Consider the following 21,929-nt stretch of genomic DNA (forward strand, 5'->3'; position numbering starts at 1 on the left):
CCACCTACCACCTTTGATGCTTTGCGTGCCTGGGGTAGTGAGGTAGAGGCGCGTTTATTAGAGGTGTCTAAATATGAGGCTGAGTTCTCGCCTCCCGCTAGGTCTACGTCCCTGTCACGTGTTCGTGACAGGGGATTTCACAGCCTACAGGTTACGTCAGATTTTCGTGGCAGTGACGCACACGATGCTGACACTCGTGTTTTACGCGTGCATGAAAATAATAGTCATCAACATTCCTCCTTTGTGCCTCGCCTTCATGACAGCTCACATGCGCGGCATTCGCCTCCACGTAGATTTGACAGCGGGTCGTGTGCTCGCTTCCCCGCTGGCGGCGTGGCTAGTGTAATTCCTCCCCCTGGTCGCCCGTCAGCCCCGCCTCTTGACACGTCCCAGCCGCGCTGGCATTTGACTGGCGGCGGCGTTGCCACTTCTACGCAGCCAGTACAGGATGTTCCAACATTCACTCGCGCTCGCTGCGCAAACTGTTGCGTGTTTGGACACGTGACTCAGGACTGTGATCAGGCACGCATTGATGTTAACGCACGTAAATGTTTTTCCAGTAAGGGATTGGGTCATTACCAGAGTAATTGTCCGGGAAACAGCCATTGACTGGACGGAAGAGAGGTCGTTTCTGTCGCTTCTATAGGAAAGCCTGTAGCTCTGTTTCTCTTAATTTCTTGCTCGTGTGTATTCACGAGCGTTTCTTTTCGGCTCTTGTTGATACCAGTGCTACATGCTCGGCCATTAGTGAGACATTTCTCCAGAACTTAATCAAAACATTTCCTAAATTTTTTTTCGTGTATTTTCTGAAAACCAGATTAATATTTGCGTGGCGAATGGCGAGTGCCTTCGCGCAAATACGTTCGTGGTTATTCACTTTAAGATTAAACATTTTTCCTGGAATTGGAAGTTTCTTGTTGTTCCTGGTCTTTCACCAAATTTAATTTTGGGCTTTGATTTTTTGAGCAAGACTCGCTGTGTCCTGGATGTGGGCCAGCGTGAGGTCCGTTTTGATTTCGCCCCTTCTGTGAAAGTTCCCTTACGATCGCAGCCTAGTATTTCTGTTATCTTTGAGTGCCGCGATGCTGATAGCATTGCGCAAGGGCAGGCTATGGCTGACCTAGTTCACACCTTTTCCGATGTTATCACCTCTAAATTAGGACGTTGTGACATTTTGCCCTATAAATTCTATTTAAAGGATGAAGTTCCTGTCCACGCTAAATATCTTAAAGTTTCTCCCCCTAAACTTCAGGCCATGCGCGACATCGTGGATAAGCTCTTGGCTGCTGGTGTGATTTCACCTTCTACATCTGATTTTTGCACTCCTACTTTTTTAGTGCGTAAAAAAGACGGCGCGAGCTGGCGCATGGTGCACAATTACATTCCTCTGAACCATAAAATTGCTAATGACGATGTTTATCCACTCCCTACTGTCGAGTCTGCCCTTCAGCATCTAGGTAAGGCTAGATATTTTTCGGTTATTGATTTGAATCAAAGTCTTCACCAGTGCCTGCTAGATCCTAGTTGCCGCAAGTATACAACATTTTCAACTCCTTTTGGCCATTTTGAATTTAATTGTGTGCCTATGGGTGTTAGTTTTAGCAGTCAGGCTATGAGCCGGATCCTTGATCATGTTCTATCTGATCTGAAGTATGATTATATGTTTAATTATGTCGATGACATAATTGTTTACAATAACACCTTTGAGGATCACATTACTCACCTGACTGAAGTCCTTTCTCGTTTACGAGGAGCCAATCTCACTGTTAACCCGAAGAAGGTTACATTAGGGAAAATATCTGTTAAATTTTTAGGTTATGTTATTTCACAAGGTACCCTCCTGATGGATCCTGACAAGATCGCCCCTATCGTCCAGTTTCCGAGGCCTGTCAATTTAAAGGGAGTTCAGCGTTTCTTAGGTATGTCAGATTATTTTTCCAGATTCATTTATAATTTTGCTTCTTTATCTGCTCCTTTAAATATTTTGCGTAAGATGGATACAGTTTTTGAGTGGGGCCCCGAACAAGAGCAATCTTTTCATGCGCTAAAGTCTTGTATGGCTTCACCCCCAGTGCTCATTCTACCCGATTTTAGTAAACGGTTTGCCGTTCAGGTTGATGCCTCGCACAATGCGCTTGGAGCAGTCCTAGGACACCTTGAGGAAGGCCAGATTAGGCCCATTGCCTATTATAGTCGCTCGCTATCAGAGTCTGAGCAGCGATTAGGTGTCTATGAGAAGGAGGCCTTGGCTTGCCTGTTCGGCCTAGTAAAATTTGAAAGTTATCTTGATGCTCGGCGGCGACCCGCCTAACGTGACAGGTGGCGGTGGTGCGTGGTCGCGCCCCGCAGGTGGTGCCGGAGTCGCCAGGTGCGCCGACGTGTCAGCGTGGTGCGGCGGCGACCCGGGGCGGGGCGGCGACACGTGGTGCGTGGCACCACCACCTGACGCGGCGGTTGACGAGTTGGTGCGGGTGGGCCTGGTTTCCGGTGACGAGGCCATGAGCTGGGGGCAGTAGCCCGCTGGTACGCTGCCCCCTAATTGGCGTTTCTCGCTGGAGAAGTTCCTGAACATTGAACTTGCTTCAGCACAGCGTGGGTAGGGCAGACTCCGTGCCAGTGATATACCACCCCTTGGCAATATCTGCACCTAGGTGGTCGTGTTTGCTGCTCGTTTGCGTGTCGGTTCTGTTGTGCTGCTTTCTCTGGCTGGCGTGCGGCCGTCGGAGGGGCGCGGCCCCGCCTCTCCCCCGCCGGTGTAGCGTTTGAAGGTGCCGGGGCTCTGGAGGGCACTACCGCCAGTCGATCTTCCGGCGCTACGGGCTGTGGCCGCACCGTCACCTGTTGACTGGTTCTTGTCGTGAGCGCCTGTACGTCCCGCTCGATCTCCCTGGCCAGCTGCACTAAGTCCTCCAGGTCACGTCCAGTGGCCCCCCTCAGGTGGGGCCGCAGCTCCCGCCTCATCAGCTCGACCACTATTCCTAGGGCCTCGCTTAAATAACCTCCCGTGGCTAGGCGGCAATGGAGCCGCACCTTGGCCTGTATGAACGCCTCCACGTCCTCGTCGTCGCCTTCCGGGGTGCAGAACAGGGAGCGCCGGCACTGTGTTCGTGCCCGTGCGTCGTCGAACCGGCTTTCCAGCCGAGAAATGAAGTCGTCCCATGCCATTTCGCCTTCCCCGACCATGGTCCACCAGTCCCGGGCGGCTCCTCTCAGCTGGTCACTCACTCGCTCTGTCCACTCATCGAGTGGAACGCCTAGCGGGCCAAACGGTCTCGGCAGGTGCGGCCGAATGCCCCTGGGTCTTCGTGTTCTTGCCCGGCGAACTCGGGAAGCCTAATTCCGGCGCCTGCGCGGGCTGGGCTGGCAATGACCGCTACTTGCGTCGGCGCGGTCGCCTTACTTTCACACGCCTGGCACATGAATAGTCCGTCCCGAAAAACTAGGAATTCTCGCGCGATTGTACATGTTCGGTGGCGCAGCGTGCCGCACTGGTAGTAAGTGGCTAACTCGTCTGACTGTCCGTGGCACTGCGCGGCCCCACACTCGCCCCCTCGTACGTTCGGTTTCTGCGGCTCCCGTTTTGCGGGCTGGTCACTCTCGTCCCCGGGACGTCCCGCAGCATCTGTCTCTGCGGTGTGCTTTACCGCCCGCAAGCACGTCTCCCATGGGTCGTCCCTGTTCATGTTGACGTGTGACCTGTCACGCGTTCGCGGCAGACTGTCCGGTCGACGGATCAGGACGTCGATGACAGGGCGCGAGCAGGTAGGGAGGACCGCCTCCCCTCTCCCCCGAGTCAGTGTCCCGTGCTCGCACGCCTCCTGTCCCGCGGAAGCCCGGTGATGCGTGCGCGGCTGTGCGTGGCTGTCTCTCGGTGATGTCACTCTGCGCCGAGCAGCTGTCCCGTGGTTGCGGCGCGCCGTTCCCGCGGTGCTGAGTCGTAACCGATCGCGGTGAGATGCTGTGTAACCGATCCCGGCTGTTTCTCGCGGTGCCGACGTCATCGCGTCGCGGCGAAACCGATCCTCTTGTCTCCAGTCGCTATCTCGCAGCGCCGTCTCCCGTTGCTATCTCGCGGCGCCGTATCCCGTGACCTGGCGCGCCGGCTTCCGCTGCTGCCTTGGCGTGAAACTGTCGCGTTTGAGTTATGAAAATAAAATTAAAATGTTTTGAAATACAAATGTTCCTTATTGAATAGTCCCGAAATGATATAAAAGTCACAAATCTAAATGCCACTTGCCATCCTTAGAACTCACTCGTGCTAAATTAATTTTGATGTACTTTGAGTTTAAAATACATTCAGAAGTTCGTTTTTTAAAAGCCACACTAGCTGCGCGCCAAATGACGCCACTCTCGCTGCCTGTTTAAGTTTTTAATTAAATATTAGCGTTGTAAAATATCTCAGGGGTTTTAACGGGGGTTCGGCCTCGTGGCTGCAGGCAGGAGCGCGTCGTGGTTCGGAACCTACCTGGGCTGTTCAGGCCACCCAGGATGCCTTTTAAATTATTGGTAAACTAGTTACAGGACACTGCACTTTATTCAGTATTGATCAGTGGCGTAGCCAGGATTTGCGTATGGGGGGTGTTAAGAAGCATGCCCCCCCCCCCCCGTATTAAAGCGGGGGGTCCGGGGGTCCTCCCCCGGGAAAATTTGGATTTTAAGGTGTATAATAGTGCTATTTTAGCAGTTTTCGGTACTTAAATTTAAATATTGTAATGGTAAAAATTTTATTAATTTTAATATGAAATTTGTTTGAGTGATGAATAAGAAATTAATTAAAGATTTGGAGCTAAGGGGGGGGGGGGTTCGAACCCCTAAAACCCCCCCCTGGCTACGCCCCTGGTATTGATACACTTCTTGGTCCTGGTACTGGCCGCGTCCGTTGTCGGACCGCTGTGACACGCGTATCTCTGAACGTAAACGACGCGCGCGACCAGGATAGGTTGCAAAGTAATATCGACAAGCTGAAACGGTGAGTACACGTCCCTATGAAGGATTTGGCGGATAGTCGCGGAACTTATGTTGCTACGACTTAGGCTGACACGGAAACACGAAGAGAAATCCCTATATTCAGGATTGTTTGCAATCTAGCCTGCGACGAAATATTAACGTCTCTAAAATTATGTAGATACGCCAGCTGGAGACGTACACATCAAAGTCTCTTGAAATTGAAAGTTATACAGTTAAATCACACGTTACAAATTACACATTTAAGATTGACGCCAACCGCCGGTGCTCCCTCTGGTCCGCAAAGGTCGTTATGCCACAACAACACTGGCTCCGAAGTGCGGCGAACACGCCCGTGCGTGATCTTCACAAAGTGTGGGAAAGTGCACCGCAACGAAAGCCGCAGCGACGTCAGCGCCCGGCCGGGTGTGGCAATGCGCCTAACTAAGTATGTATAATTATTTGTCAAATTAAAGCAACTTAATTAATAACAATTTAAAAGAGGATTCATGTAAGGGAAATTATGTCTAATTGTTTTATAAGCATATATTTTGTAACTTGTCTTTAAGTCCAAAACTGGCCGGGTCGGTTTTCCCGCGTTTCACGTGGTTAGGCGCGAGGCCGCAGGGCGGTCTCGCGCTCAGTTACCGTTCGGGGCTCGAAGGGGTCGGACGCTCCGCGAACGTCGGGTCATCAGCTCTAGCATCTCGTCAACATTTCAGCAATAGTGTAAGTTTTCGGAAACCTTTTAATTAACTCGGCGCCGACCCCAACCCAGTCGCACGATATTTCGTGCGGCTCTTAATTAATTTAAATTCTTCCCACCAGGGAATTTTACTTGTCATACGTAATCCATGTCCAGTTTAAGGACCGTGTAGTAGTGGTACGCAGTTTTCGGCTAATGAGCCAATTAATCGTTATCGTCGTAGATCCTCCATATAAGTGTTGAGAATAGCACTGACTAACTTTCGTCTTGTAACTTTCTCCGTTTTTTGTGCAAAGTGTAACGTGTATTTTAAGTGACTAACTTTATTTGTAGGAACTTTTGCGTGTACGTCTTCAGTCGGCGTGCCCACGTCTTGGTTAGAGACGTTAATATTTCGTAGCAGGCTAGACTGCAAACTATTCTGAACATAGAATCTTGCCTGCGTATTGACGTGCTGGCCTAAGTTTCGGCAACAGCCATTCATTTACTTGCTAAACCTTTCATAGGGACGTGAAGCCACTGTTTCAGTTTGTCAATATAGCTTTGCAATCTATCTTGGTCGCGCGAACCGTCACGTTTAGAGATACGCGTGTCTTAGCGGTCCGACAACGGACGCGGCCAGTCTCGGGGCGTATGAGTGTATTGATACTGAATAAAGTGCAGTGTCCTGTAAACCGTTTTCCAGTCATTTACGAGGCGTCCTGGGTGGCCTAAACAGCCCAGGTAATTTCTGAACGTAATTTTCAAACTCCGAGACGCGCTCCTGCCTGCAGCCACGAGGCCGAACCCCTGTTAAAAACCCTGAGATATTTTACAACACTAATAATTAATTAAAAAGCTAAAACAGGCAGCGGGAGTGGCGTCAAGATGGTGAAAATTAAAAGGCGAAAGTTAGTCAGTAGCTTTCAACACTCGTTACAACGAGCCTACAATAATAACATTTAGCTGGCTGTGAAGCCGAAACTGCGTACCACTATACGCTGTCTTTAAACTGGACATGGAATTACGTAGAATATGAGAAAACTCCCTGTCAGGATAAAACTTAATAAGTTACGAGTCGCACGAAATATCGTGCGACTGGGGTGGGGTCGCCGCCGAGCTAGTTAAAGGATTTAAAAAGACTTACACTATTGATGATATGGAGATTAAGCGCAAAAGTTGATGGCCCGACGTTCGTGGAGCGCTCGACCCCTTCGAGCTCCCGACGGTAACTGAGCGCGAGACCGCCCTGCGGCCTCGTGCCTAACCATGTGGAACGCGGGAAAACCGACCCGGCCAGTTTTGGACTTAAAGACAAGTTACACAATATATGCTTATAAAACAATTAGACATAATTTCCCTTACATGAATCCTCTTTTAAATTGTAATTAATTTAGTTGTTTTAATTTGACAAAATAATTATACAATTAATTAGGCGCATTGCCACACCCGGCCGGGTGCTGACGTCGCTTTTGTGTTCGTCGCGGCGCACTTTCACACACTCCGCGGTCATCACGCTCGGGCGTGTTCGATGCACTTAGGAGCAAGTGTTGTTGTGACATAACGACCTTTGCGGACCAGAGGGAGCACCGGCGGTTGGCGTCAACTACATGAGGAACTTGAATGTGGGAACCATTTCCCATGCTTAACTATCGATACACTTAGTATCCTATGCGATGTCAACACGGTGTTAATTAATATCCCAAAGAACTGAACTCTATTCCCCACTAGACATAGCAGATGACTGTTAACGGTGCACCTTTTTTTGTGCTTGGTCCAGTAGCTCTTCTAGCATTTTGTAATGTTAATTGGCATGTGTTTTTTCATCCTAAAGTGCTCTACCATGTAAAATTGTTCCTCATGTACTATGTCATGAACATAGCGTGTTAATTTTTCTGTAATCACGTACTGTCTCTCGTGGGCCTCCACCGTAATGCTCATATTCTATAACTATGCAGGACCGTACCCTGGCACCGAAACACAACATCTAGTGATGCAGTAGAACCATGTTAAAGGTTTTTCTATATTTAAACAAAATTGTTCTGTATCGTTTGTTCTTTATTTCGTAATTGCTGTCTCATGACAAATGGCCAGGAACCCTCCTTGAGAAATCACCGGGCATAAATATTTTTATTTTCACCCATTGGACAGCCAATTAAACGATAATATGATTGTACATTTTTTTGTTGCTATTTAATTTTTCAAATTATACATATGTATCATAACCTATAAATGGGGTTAAATGAATTGTACAATAAATAAAATTTCTTAGTACACATAATTACAAACAATGCAACTCTTGCCTTCTCTAAGATGGCTCTAGTAGAATGTTCTGGCTTTACGTTAGAGATTAAATTTCTCTTGGTTTTTTTTTCAGGACTTTTTGTTTGTTTTGTTTTAACAAAAGCATTTCAATAATTCGTTGTTAGATAGCAGCAGGTACCGTAAAATACCAAACAAAAAATGGTAAATAATAAGTGAAGGATTAGTTTGTGTATGTTGTTTGTGTACGTTGTTCGTTTTGCGAAATTATGTTAATTTGAAGATTGAAATGTTGATAGTAGTGTATGCGTAGTTATGAGCTATTTTGTTTAATAAAGATGATATGAACCGTACATTTGAAATATAAGTTATGTTTCTAGCGCAAGCGTGTGGTTAGAATGTTAGTAGCGTTTTGGATCCCCTTGATTCTTACTTGCTCTGCGTACGTGACAGGTAAGTTTGATGCATTGTTTATTTAATTAACGACTAATAATACGAAAAGTGAATTATACTGATGTTTGGCGTTTATGCAATGGGCGATTGTGAATTCCAACAGTAGTAAAAAAAAAAATTATAGGAAGGGTATTGAAGTCTAGGAAAATTATGTGGTTTAAAGCGGTAATTTCCTAAAATAGGTGCTTATCTGAGAACACAAATTCGAAATGATTTTTTTTTTAGTATTACTTGTTTTGAATAACGTAGTTAAGTTTTTTAAATGTCTCTTTTCTAACCTAACCATTTACAAATTTACATAAATATGAAATATCTCTTACCCAACCAACCATTCACTCGATTTAACAGTATTTTAAATGTAGATAACTATTAACTAAACAAACCTACTGTTCAAAACAGCCAACAGTGAACCAATTCAAGTATTGAAATAGGGAATAGTCTATATCCTGATATAACAGTATTGACTTTGAATATATATACTGTATAGAAGTCGCGAGTGGATAGGATTTACTCTACGTTTTTCAGAAGCGTATGATGAGCAGCTTGGGAACTTCACCGCTGCAGTGCGCTGCCGTAACGCCCTGTATCGTCTTAGTTGTTATTTACACATTAGAGCGCAGCACTGTCGCCCGCTGTCATTCCCCGCACCCCCCAACTATCATTAACTGCAGCTCAAGGTCGTTCAACGGGAGGGGGAAGGGGTGTTTGAAGAGTTCGACACTTGTCCGCTAGGGACCACCACAAGTCGATGCCCTAGAGATGGTGGCGATTGCGGCGGTGAATTAACCAACTACCTCAAAACCGTATTAGAAATTTTAACCTGGGCTGGCGACTTCTATACAGTATATATATTCAAAGGTATTGATGACTTCACCAACATAGTGGCGTTGACATGTTAATCTCTCCTACATTCTTACAGGACAAGTGTGGAAATATGGTGTTTTTGGATGGGGAACTTTTAAATGCTTGCTTTGCACAAATTTTTTTTTAAAACAAACTTTCGCATATTATATTCAATACTACAGCCCTACCTATTCTAGATATAACATATACCTACTGAAGATATATTTTTCAGGGTATCGAATTGTATATTATAATCCCGCTCAGTTAAGTAATTTTTTGATACCACTTTTTATAATGTAATAATTTTTTTTCAAATTGATTTTAATGTCGTGAGTATTATCAAGTATACCTACCTATTTTAGTATATAATATGATACAATTCATATTAATATCTAGGTACGTACAATATTTTATACTACAGTCCCACCTGGTTCAGTATATTTTGAGATACTACATTTTTTAAAATTTAATTGCTTTTTTCTTTTTACTATGATTTTAACTTCTAAGGGTATCGTAAAGTATACTTGAGCCCTACCTATTCTTGTATAGAACATGATAGTGAAAATATATTCCGTATACAAATTAAATTTCTCAGAAACAATATCTGGTGTAAGATAAGCATGTTATTCTTCCCTGTCCAAAATGCCTTAATCCCATGCTGCTACCATGACAGTGTACAGGTCGTAATTAATTCAACACTGCCTTGTTGATGACTTCATCAATATCCCTACCATATCGCAATTAAAAATATTTTTTTTTGTTAATTCGCTGATATACTCCCACCAAAATTCTCCCTTTGTGTTTATCATTTCAACAATTACAAAACTACCTACCTTGGAAAAAAAAACAGTTTTACATTACCTACCTAATAAATTTTATGATTCAACTAACCAAAGAAAATAAAATATTTTACCTAACATTGCAAATTAAACATAAACAACACACATCACACCTAAGACAGCCAAAAAAATGCAGATAATACATTACTAAATATCACAAACATTTAAAAACCTTAAAAAAAAGACATCTTTCTTGGCTTATTTGCTAAGTTAATTGTGTACTGTTAATATTACTCTTTTATTTTAAATCACTTCAAAAAATTTGCCGTTCTACCATTTTATTAATTCAATATCGCAAAACATGAACCGTCACTTTCTCCTTCACTACTGCAGTCACAACCACACATTCTTTCTCTGCACTGCACACGACCTTGCATTTCTCTCGTGACTACTAGTCTCATCATCAAACATTTACATTACATTTTTGTACTGCCTACTAAATTAATACTTATTGTGTACATACTTATTTCTTCATTTTATAAAATAAATTCCCTTCCCCATATTACTTCATTCCTACTTGTACTACAAACTTTTATAAATATCCAAAAGTCACACACTACCATCCGTATTTATTTGCACGCTGCTACAACGTCTTTCACTGTTACCAATATTGCATACTATATTTTCCTTCATTTCTTCATTCAAGCTTGTTGTGATTGGCTAGCTTCCATGATGTGGTGCTGCCCCGTGAGGTAATGGTTCGGAAGACGTATACAGACTAGCGTACCTCAACTACAGTGAAACAGATTTGTAACTTATCAGTGAAGGCACTGCTGTGAATGCTTGTAATCCCGTGGCTGTGGCAGGCGGCAGGCCCCCCTCCGTAGCTAGCGATGAGTGCGACGCGCTCCGAGCACCCCCCTCCTCTGTGTGTGTGTGTGTGTGTGAAACCCAGTTCTCCCTGCATTATAAATCGTAACAATCCTCTTCAGATTGTTTTACAAACTTCCTCAGGTTTTCTGTGCTCTTCACCGTAACCATAAGTATCAATGTTACCTACCTATCTTTGACGAACCCGATCAACTTTGGAGCGCTGTAACAGCGTTTTAAATGAATGAAATTAAAAAAAATTATAGAAAATATTTTTTCTCAAAAGACGATCTACAAGATTGGTCTGAGATAATTTTTTTGTAAAATGTATGAAAAAAAAGTTATAGAGCAAAAAAGAAAATTTTTATATAAATTTTCTTACATTTTTTTTGCTTATAACTTCTTTAATTTTAAATTTAGGGCAAAAAGTTATATAACCATATTTGTAGCCAAAGCAATTGGCTACAAATTATGTCTTTACAAATTTTTTGTAGGACACATAGTTTCCAAGATATCGTGAAAAAGGTGTTTGCACCCCTTTTTCCAATATGGCGGCCGGGGGACAAGGGTGCCGACCCCACAAACTTGAGGTTAAGCTTCTATTGACCCCCAAACATGTCCCAAAAATAAAATTGCGTCCTCTAAAAAATGCAAAGCTCATGTAACATTTGAATGGACTATGCAGTTTCCTTGCATGTAGAGTGACTGAAAGCTGCAGCATTAGAACGGACTGAGACTGCGACTGCGCGGTGCCGCGATGCCGAGCTGCAGCCGTGCCACTGCGCAGCGACACGCTCCCGGTCCAGGGCTGGCCAGTGCACAGTGCACGGCTCCCGGCACGGCTGTCTGCGACCTGTTGTTTCTCTACTGACGACTCCCGCCCTGGCATATACAGCCCAGACACAACAGTCATGAGGCTCATCTACATGAGGCATCAGCGGGCCAGTTTGGCTATTGTTAACAGTTAGCAGGATATTGTGAATATTAGTGAGGAAATATGCATAGACTTAAACTATTGGACTTCCTCCTTCAGGAATATTTTTTTGTATGGAATTTTTCTGTTTCTTCCAACCAATATAAAACGTGATTGTAATACCGTCTGGTTTCAATAACACATTTGTCAGAGGGTTAGTCTCTCATCTGAGGTTATAGCCGTGATTGCCTGCCAGAGGAGGCCTGGGACTCAGGGCAGTGCGCCTGTGGTTCGTTGCCCAGAGCTCGGGGCAGTCTGCAACCTCGCGCGTAGGACTCGGCTCGTCTCGGCATCACTAGTTCCGAAGGTCCGATCAGTTTGCAAGACGAAATTGGTGATAATTGTATCTTTTCAAGAGTACCTGTTGTTTTTATGAATAGGTTTACTTGTTTTACACACATAATTGTAGTCAGAATGGTGAAAATTATCAGTATCACTACGAATAAATTTCAATACTCCTCACACTCAAATCTATCTGCATAAATATACATGTACCTACTCAAGCGCAAACATCTAAATGCTCTTCATGTGCTATTGCGTTTTTAAAACGAGTGTTACCATTTGGCAATAGTATTTTTCGTACTAGCTCTAAAAAATTGTCAATTGACATAAAATACTGAAAATCCTGGAGGAAATTTGGAAACATGATAATTTCACCGTAATCGTTTCTCTTTAACCAGAATCTTGGCAAATGTTTAACTAACCCATCACACGGACCCATGATCATAATATCTTCTTCGTCATAAGAACTTATTATTTTAACAAGATGTACTACTACATCACACATATGAGGACCTGTTTGGCAGCTGTGTGTGACTGAACGAACGGCCCGAGCAATGCCGATCAAGTGCGCGGACGTAGACGCTTCTGTTCCGAGCCGAGCCGAGCCGAGCAAGTGCCCTTCCTGCTCAAGGATCAGCGACTTATGTAGCAAACACACAACTATCAAACATCCTAAGGGAAAGTGCTAATCCAAACCATTTCCTGAGAATTTATTATAATCATATTTTTGAGAGTATTGTGTATGGTTATTTGTAACATGCTGGAGGTCACACACATTCATGTATTTCTTTTGTTCCAGGTTCTCCAAATCTTCTGATTGCAAGCGTGAAAGATGTTCGCATTGCGAACATCTCTAGGTCTCCAAAATCTGCTTTACTCGTGAAGGTAAGTGCACCATTTAGTCAAGCTGTTTTTTTTTTTTTATTGAATGGCAGGTATGAAGAGTTGTGTTCTGTATGTTGAAATGATCTTGGCGGCTGTTCGAACAAACTAGTACCTAGAGCTCGTTGATCATGTAGATTTGGGTATAATGGCTTAATTTGGACAGTTATGTAGGAAAATAGTACGTAAAGCTGTATACTCCCATCACTGGTATTGTCCCTGAAACTAAACATTTATCTCGCTGACCGTTCACGTCAGCATCGTCATCTGCCGAGGCGAACTGTAATCACACTCAGTAAACTGTAACAGGTCGCTAGATAGCAGCACCTCCGTGCACTTGGTGGTTTACCTGGACAGAAACAGAAATTGTCATCACCACGGAAGGTAGTGCACAGTGCAGATGCACTGTTAGTCACTGTGGTTGTTCGTTGTCCTGCAGCAGACAGTTCTAGAGCTGTTTCAACAACAACCATGTACTCACCCTCTGGTGTACTGTGTATTACCATTTTTCAGCTGTTATAATAACTTGCAATTCAAAAACTAATGTTTGTAAACATAAATAAAAAAAATAAACTCAATTGTTTGAAATAATAAAATGTTGTGAATTTAAATTTGGGCACTTGTTCTTCATACTTACAGTCTGTCTAACAACTCATTACCAGATACAGTGATTTTCGTGGCAAAATATCTGTCAAATTTTCGTGACATTAACATTTCAAGTGGTGATTGTTATCAGGAAAATGATAATGTGTTGAAAGCATTTATTAAAAGTTTGTTGATAAATAAATAGTGAGAGTGTAGCAACACCTGGTGGGATTGTGCAAGCCACCTGACCTACTGGCCTGTCGTGTTGCCACCAGTGGCGAGTCTCGGAGACGCACCTCCTCTCGCGATACCCAGTTACCTGCTGACATGCGACGGTGGTCAGCAAGTGACCAAGATTATTATCTGTTAAGACACGCTTAAGTTTCTGAAGCCTTCTCTTCTTGAAATGTGTTGTTGTATCCTACAATTAGTTTATTTTAATAATTTAAACTCTTTATCGCTTTGTGTTTACTCAGAAGTAATGTTTGTACTAAAACCTGCACGTGATATTTATGCCACATAGTTTATTAGCAAGCAAGTCATGCAGTGTCACTTTAAATGAGCATATAACGGTTCGTTATATACAAAATAAAACAGTTCAACGCCGATTGCAAATTTTGATGTTTTTTATTATTTTTATTTTTCTAAACAGAATGCCCGACGAATCCAAACACTTACAATAGTTCATTCACTCGTTCCACACGTATATCTGCCCGTCGAAAAAACTGCTGGTAGCTCGCATGATGAGAAATTACCGAAAAATAATAGCGTAGATTGAAGTCCTTCAGTAATGTCTTACTGCAAGTACACGAAGATGGTGCGACCTCGAAGAGGACCGCACCCAGCGAAAACGAATTCCGCCCCGAGCCAACTGCCGACGAAGGTGGCCGCAATTTCTAATTCATTGTCCGAAAGAAAATAAAACAAATTAGGTTGATTTAATATTCGGCCTGGCTCCGACCACCAACGTGAAATTATCCATTATTACATTACATCATAATTTGGCGAGAAGCCACCGAACGCGACCTACTGGGGCAGCGATCGACAGACGACTGATGAAGTCTGGCCACTCTCTTCTCCACGCAGGGAGGAGAAGTCACCTGACCTTACCGACCAATCACACGCACGCTTCATTCACTCTACAGATATTAGCCAATCACAGAACAAGTTACAACACATGAAAAAATCTTGTACACACAGAAATCTGGGCTTCCCCTGATCAGTCTCTTTTCAGTTTCACATCGAAATCGGGGACTTCCATTCTCGTTCTCTCTCCCACACCGTGAGAGAGCAGTTATCACTCTGTTCCCATGCAGGGGGGGAATTACCGTCTTTATCTCGGTTGGCGGGGAAGCACTGTTTCTTTCTCACTTCCACTTACAGGCCTCTCATGCCTCTCTTTCTAACAATAACACCAGCCCAGACACAGTCCCGTGATTTATAATTATATTACAATACGTTAATAAAAATTAAGAACAATAATCATAATACGAATTACTTTACCAAAATTAAATCATTTAGAAATAACCTGAAAAGTAGGCTTAAACATGTAAAAATCTAGAACAGCGGCTCATTTGTGAATAATTATATAAAAATTACTAATGATAGAAAACGTCTAATAAAATAATAAATATCTTCTTAAAACATAGCAAGTGAAAAATATCAACCCTAAAATATATAACAAACGGTAAAATATCATTAGAAAGACTATTTAAGAAATATTTACATGCAAAAAAAATAGTTTAAAAGAAAAATTATTTAATTAGGAGGGCAGGGTTATGCAACATTACATTACCCCCCCAACTTTTCAATTAAATTAACACTACATTTAATTGAAAAGTTACAAAAGTGAAAAACTAATCTGTACAAAATAAATACAAAAACATCCTGAGAAATAAATGCATCCAGTAATTAAAAACCTTGTTTATATAGAAATTACAAAATGTTGTTACTTAAAAATTGTAATAACATCAATTCTTTGTTAAAAAGCCAAAAATTTTAAAACGTCTCTCTTACTGCAAAATGTCAACAACTCTTCACAAACGGTTATCTCCCTCTCATCAGTGCAAAATACAAATAACTTTGAAACTGGTTTCTCTATAAGCTTCAAGCAGACACCCCCTGGTCAACGAAGACTCTTCAATAACAACAAAAAACTCTGAACAACTTACTTTTACAACCGTGGAACCTCAACACCAGCTGTAATAAACTCCATAACTACCTCAACGACGACGAATAAACACAAAAACTTCAACATCTTCAAAAACTTATACCTCGGCAGAAACCTCGACGACGACAACAAATCTTCAACTCCAGGAATTACGTCTCCATGACCACCTTAACGACGATAAAAACTTCCAACCTCAATGACGACAAATAACCTCCAAAACAAATTATTTCCTTTAAAATCCTTTAAAAACCAGTTGTTACTCTGATTCTCTGCTGCTCATGGAAAAACTCCTCAAATCTCATGGAACAACCACTTTAACCCACAAATTAACCAATATCTCCACTCTTCATATCTGCACTAATAAAAACTTTGACAACACTATCGCTTCAAAACTGTTGACACAAAATTTCCTACATTCCATCCAAAAAAAACAACTTCTAAAATTCCAAAACTCTCACAATACCACTACCATTAACTTCAACCACTGGACAACAATTATTTCAAAATTAGAACTATACTGTTCAAACTTGATAACCCATGACTTCTGAACAGATGCATCAATTCTTAAAACTCAGAAACTAACATAGTAAACTTTCCACCACAAATATAATTCCAAAAAACATTAAATTAGTTATTTGAAACTTCAAAACCTTTTATATAACACACTACATCACTTATCATATTCAAACTTTCTCATTAAAATGTTACACAAACTTATAATATTTACACCAAAATACATCCAAACTTAATTCTTTATCCACACTGCATTTTCATTTGTTTACATTATTCACTTACAATTTTTAGTATCATTAACCATAATATAAAAATTCCACAAAAACATTATTATTACACATAAAAAATACACAAACTCTTCCAACTGCCTTCTCCTTTTTTCCTAGCTCCCGAGCTAGCCGAAAGGTAAGGGGCGCTCAATTACAACCCTTTTAGCTGCTAGTCAGCTCGGCTAACCTATTACACATAAAAAATACACAAAAATACTCGAAGTTCTTCCAACCTCTTCTATCCTCATTCCTAGCTCCTGAGCTAGCCGAAAGGTAAGGGGCGCTCAATTACAACCCTTTTAGCTGCTAGTCAGCTCGGCTAACCTATTACACATAAAAAATACACAAAAATACTCGAAGTTCTTCCAACCTCTTCTATCCTCATTCCTAGCTCCTGAGCTAGCCGAAAGGTAAGGGGCGCTCAATTACAACCCTTTTAGCTGCTAGTCAGCTCGGCTAACCTATTACACATAAAAAATACACAAAAATACTCGAAGTTCTTCCAACCTCTTCTATCCTCATTCCTAGCTCCTGAGCTAGCCGAAAGGTAAGGGGCGCTCAATTACAACCCTTTTAGCTGCTAGTCAGCTCGGCTAACCTATTACACATAAAAAATACACAAAAATACTCGAAGTTCTTCCAACCTCTTCTATCCTCATTCCTAGCTCCTGAGCTAGCCGAAAGGTAAGGGGCGCTCAATTACAACCCTTTTAGCTGCTAGTCAGCTCGGCTAACCTTTAATGAAATTTAAAACAAAAAATTATACAAAGCTATACACAAATATACACCGCACTTGTCATTATACATCAAACTAAGCTTTACATACCTCAAATAAATTTCCACAAACAACAAGTTGACAATTCTACAGTCATGGCATGACAAACACTTCATTAAGCTACAGTCGTATGCTTCTATTCTTCAAAAAGAAATTACATAAACCAATGCCCTTTCTTAGGTTTCAAACAATATCTCCCCTTCAGCAGCAGCAGCACATAAAATTAACCTTGATGAGGGGTGGGAGCGACCAAGGAGAAGGGTTGCACCCTTGCAAAAAAAAAAAACATCGGACTCCATGCCGGAAACATATTTAAAATTAACCTCCTGGCCCCCCAACTGCCTCACAAACCACACTACACAAAAAAAATATCTGCTGCTTATTTAGGGCAATACAAAAAATTCACCTAAACTCTGGTCATCATGAACACACAACTGCTTCTGCAGCTTCAAAACTCGACGACTGTTATTCATTAACGTTTAGCATTACATTTCATACCTTTAATATAGGATGTTGTCACCCTGTCATTCAATCCAAAACAAACATTTCGCATTACCAATATGTGTAGCATTTTCATTTAAAATATTTAACCATTTCAAACATATATCATTTTCCAAAAAAATAACTCATAACTAAATTTCATTTAACATCTTCCCATGACAACATTAAACAAACAAGTGCAATGCAATTCTCACAATGTAAAGCATTTCTTCGCAAAATATTAAGTAACTGTCTACTCAAAAAGAATTTATACCATTATTACTATTATTGTCGTTTCAAAACAGAAAATATTCACATTAACTTTTATGTATTTATCCTCCTTCTCTTTAAAATCCTTATTATTCATCTTAAAAATTTGCTGTCATAAATATTTTGTACATTCCTACATTACACCATAACTATTCTTCAAAAAAATACAAAAACTCTACAAAAACAAAACATTATTAAAAAGTACACAATTCAAAAAATACCAAAAAATTCTGAAAAACTTTACAAAAAAATGGCAAAAATTGCAAAAAAAATTTAAAAAACATCAAACACGACAAAACTGGTTTTGACTCTACCCTTCCATCTTGGCAATGGGCCAAACAAGTCTACACACACTGTTTCCAGAGGTTGCATCACCCCTGTCCATTTACCACTCATTTCTTCTGCCTTCGAACAGAACAAAAAACTGTTTACTATCTCGGCGATAGTTCTGTACACATGTTTCCACACAAACACCCTCTGATCATGTTGCACAGTTTTTCTCACATGTATCAGTGCGAAACTTTCAGTTTGTAACCTATTCGATACACACAATCCAAATTTTTCTCATTACTGCTTACACTTGGAAAAAATCTCCCTTTTAACATTTCTCCGCAATCTGCAAAATTTAACTCACTGATTACTTCCTCAGCAAATGCATCCTTAAGTGTATCTGAAAACATTTTCATTTCAATCTCTACTTTTTTCATTTCTTTAACACAAAATCCTGAGTCCATGTGTATTACCTCTGAATTTACGAATTTTTTCAACCCTATTCTCCACATTTCCCTTGTTTACCTCATCTATGGCTTTTTCACATTCGTTCCCCATGTTTACATGCTCATGTACATCATGCCCAATACTTTCTACATTTTCTTTTGACAATATTATTTCGCTTTCACAAGTTTCTACATTAGTTTGTACCATTTCCACTTGTGATTCACAGCTCTCAACCCTTTGTTTACCAGTGTGAATTTCCTCATTTACATCAGTTTGTACATCAAGTTTACCCTCTGTATTTCCTAATTCCTGCTTGTTTTGTGCTAGACCCGGTTCAATTTTTTGTATTATTTCCTCTGTCATGACCCTATATCCCTGTTCAATTATCTTAGTAAGATCCTGTTTTAATTCCTGTTTCAACTCCTGTTGTCCCTGTCTCATTTCCTGTTTAAACTCCTGTTGTCCCTGTTCAATTTTCTGGTTCATTGACAAAAGTAACTGCAAGATTTGGTCTGACCCCCCCATAACCTTAACTGGGCTACTAATCGTCATAATGAATTATACAAATTACAAAAATTTTACCACAAATCTTTTTCGAATGCTCACAACAAAAGAAAAACAATGTAAACAATTAATTAAGTTCCATTTTCCGACTTGCTATTTTCGGCGATTCATCCCACGATGTCCCGCGAAGTGACGATCTCGAAGTCTGGCAATGAGGTCCTGAAGTCCCTCGTTGAGACAAGCCTGAAGATCCATGGTCCGCCGGCTCTGGAACTCTTCACTCGCTGCAACAGCCCGTTGTCTCTCGCCGCGGAGAAAAACTGCATTCACCGCTCTGCTGCGCCGAAAGTTCTGGGAGATCATCTTCGTTTACCGCCGAAAATGTCCGTCTTGCTCTCAGGGTCGTGTCCAAATTCAAGCCGCGCGGCCGGGCGCCAAATATAACGGTTCGTTATATACAAAATAAAACAGTTCAACGCCAATTGCAAATTTTGATGTTTTTTATTATTTTTATTTGTCTAAACAGAATGCCCGACGAATCCAAACACTTACAATAGTTCATTCACTCGTTCCACACATATCTGCCCGTCGAAAAACTGCTGGTAGCTCGCATGATGAGAAATTACCGAAAATTAATAGCGTAGATGAAGTCCTTCAGTAATGTTTTACTGCAAGTACACGAAGATGGTGCGACCTCAAAGAGGACCGCACCCAGCGAAAACGAATTCCGCCCCGAGCCAACTGCCGACGAAGGTGGCCGCAATTTCTAATTCATTGTCCGAAAGAAAATAAAACAAATTAGGTTGATTTAATATTCGGCCTGGCTCTGACCACCAACGTGAAATTATCTATTAGTACATTACATTATAATTTAGCGAGAAGCCACCGAACGCGACCTACTGTGGCAGCGATCGACAGACGACTGGTGAAGTCCTGCCACACTCTTCTCCACGCAGGGAGGAGAAGTCACCTGACCTCACCGACCAATCACACGCACGCTTCATTCACTCTACAGATATTAGCCAATCAGAGAACAAGTTACATTACATGAAAAAATCTTGTACACACAGAAATCTGGGCTTCCCCTGATCAGTCTCTTTTCAATTTCACATCGAAATCGGGGACTTCCATTCTCGTTCTCTCTCCCACACCGTGAGAGAGCAGTTATCACTCAGTTCCCATGCAGGGGGGGAATTACCGTCTTTATCTCGGTTGGCGGGGAAGCACTGTTCCTTCCTCACTTCCACTTACAGGCCTCTCATGCCTCTCTTTCTAACCATCACTCCAGCCCAGACACAGTCCCGTGATTTATAATTATATTACAATACGTTAATAAAAATTAAGAACAATAATCATAATACGAATTACTTTACCAAAATTAAATCATTTAGAAATAACCTGAAAAGTAGGCTTAAACATGTAAAAATCTAGAACAGCGGCTCATTTGTGAATAATTATATAAAAATTACTAATGATAGAAAACGTCTAATAAAATAATAAATATCTTCTTAAAAACATAGCAAGTGAAAATAACATATATTAAAAGCCATAACGTCTGATTATACTGCCTCATAATATACACACCACTCTAAAAACATTGACTTATTTATATTTACCTATACAAAAAGAAGTTTAAAAGAAAATTATTTAATTAGGAGGGCAGGGTTCTGCAACATACAAGCAATTTTATATTTAGCCCATTCAAAGTATACTAGTACTTGTATTAGTCAGTACTTTTATTAATCCGATGATTTTTTAAAACTTGTTTAGTGGTGTCCAGGAATAGTATTTTCAAAAGTCCTGATAATTAGGAAATGAGTTAAGCAGAAGCATAAAAACAGACACTACAAAACACCAATTATTATTATTTTTGTTAATATCTTGAAAAAAGGCTAACCCTTACAAATATGTTTCAGTGGAAAATAGAGTAACAATAACTATTCTATAAAACCTTTTTTTATAATTTTTTTCTAGCCTGTTACATTTTTCGAGATAGTCTCTTTAAAAAAAAATTGAAATTTTTCAGGTTTTTGGCATATCAATCTTTTATCCCATATAAACAGGCTTTTGTGTTTTGAACAATGCCTCTAACCAAAAAAAATGCTTAAAATCAATGTTATTGGTCATTCAATTCTGTATAAAATATGTACCTTGCCTTTTTACCAACATTTTTCCATTAAAAGAATATAGATAAAAAATATATCTATGCCAGTGCTCTTTAGTAAAAATATTGGAGGAAATTAGTAAAATAATAATTCAAACTAACAGGAATTGGCTCTTTTTCACAAGGAGGCAGTTAATCTGCGTTATTGGTAATCGGAAAATACTCCGGGCCGCCCACCGATCGTACAATTGTGGTCAGATGCTGATACTTTGGCGGTTGCACAGACTTGCAATAAGACGTACATGTTCTCTAATTGAAGACAGTTCGGGTCTTTCAGCAAACTCAGTAGAAGACATGTTGTCTCCCTGTTGGATGTGCTCTGAACCTGGAGGAGTGTACGGGCCATGTCTTCTGTTACGAAGACAGCCTGTTGCCTGTTTCTGAACGTGCTAGCAGAGCAGCTTGCTGTACTGCAAGGGTTGTTTTAATGTCAGTGAGAATGGGTAGGGTGGAGGACAAGAACGGTTCCTGGAGGAGGGTATGGCACTTGACTTTTATTACGAAGACAT

At 41.3% G+C, this 21,929-nt stretch overlaps 1 protein-coding gene across 2 annotated transcripts in view; it reads left to right on the plus strand.

The window, feature by feature from the left end:
- Positions 1 to 8,018: 8,018 nt before the first annotated feature.
- LOC134535726 (low-density lipoprotein receptor-related protein 6) overlaps positions 8,019 to 21,929 on the plus strand; it is a 159,817-nt gene continuing 145,906 nt past the window's right edge. The window contains exons 1-2 of one of the 2 annotated variants that reach the window (XM_063374942.1): positions 8,019 to 8,344; positions 12,891 to 12,976. In XM_063374942.1, coding sequence (XP_063231012.1) covers positions 8,290 to 8,344; positions 12,891 to 12,976 — 141 coding nt within the window. In that variant the 5' untranslated portion in view covers positions 8,019 to 8,289. The remainder of the gene's footprint in view (positions 8,345 to 12,890; positions 12,977 to 21,929) is intronic. The other variant, XM_063374943.1, reaches the window with a different exon arrangement.

The sequence above is a fragment of the Bacillus rossius genome, chromosome 10 (assembly GCF_032445375.1).
Source record: "Bacillus rossius redtenbacheri isolate Brsri chromosome 10, Brsri_v3, whole genome shotgun sequence".
In the NCBI taxonomy this organism is placed as follows: Eukaryota; Metazoa; Arthropoda; class Insecta; order Phasmatodea; family Bacillidae; genus Bacillus; species Bacillus rossius.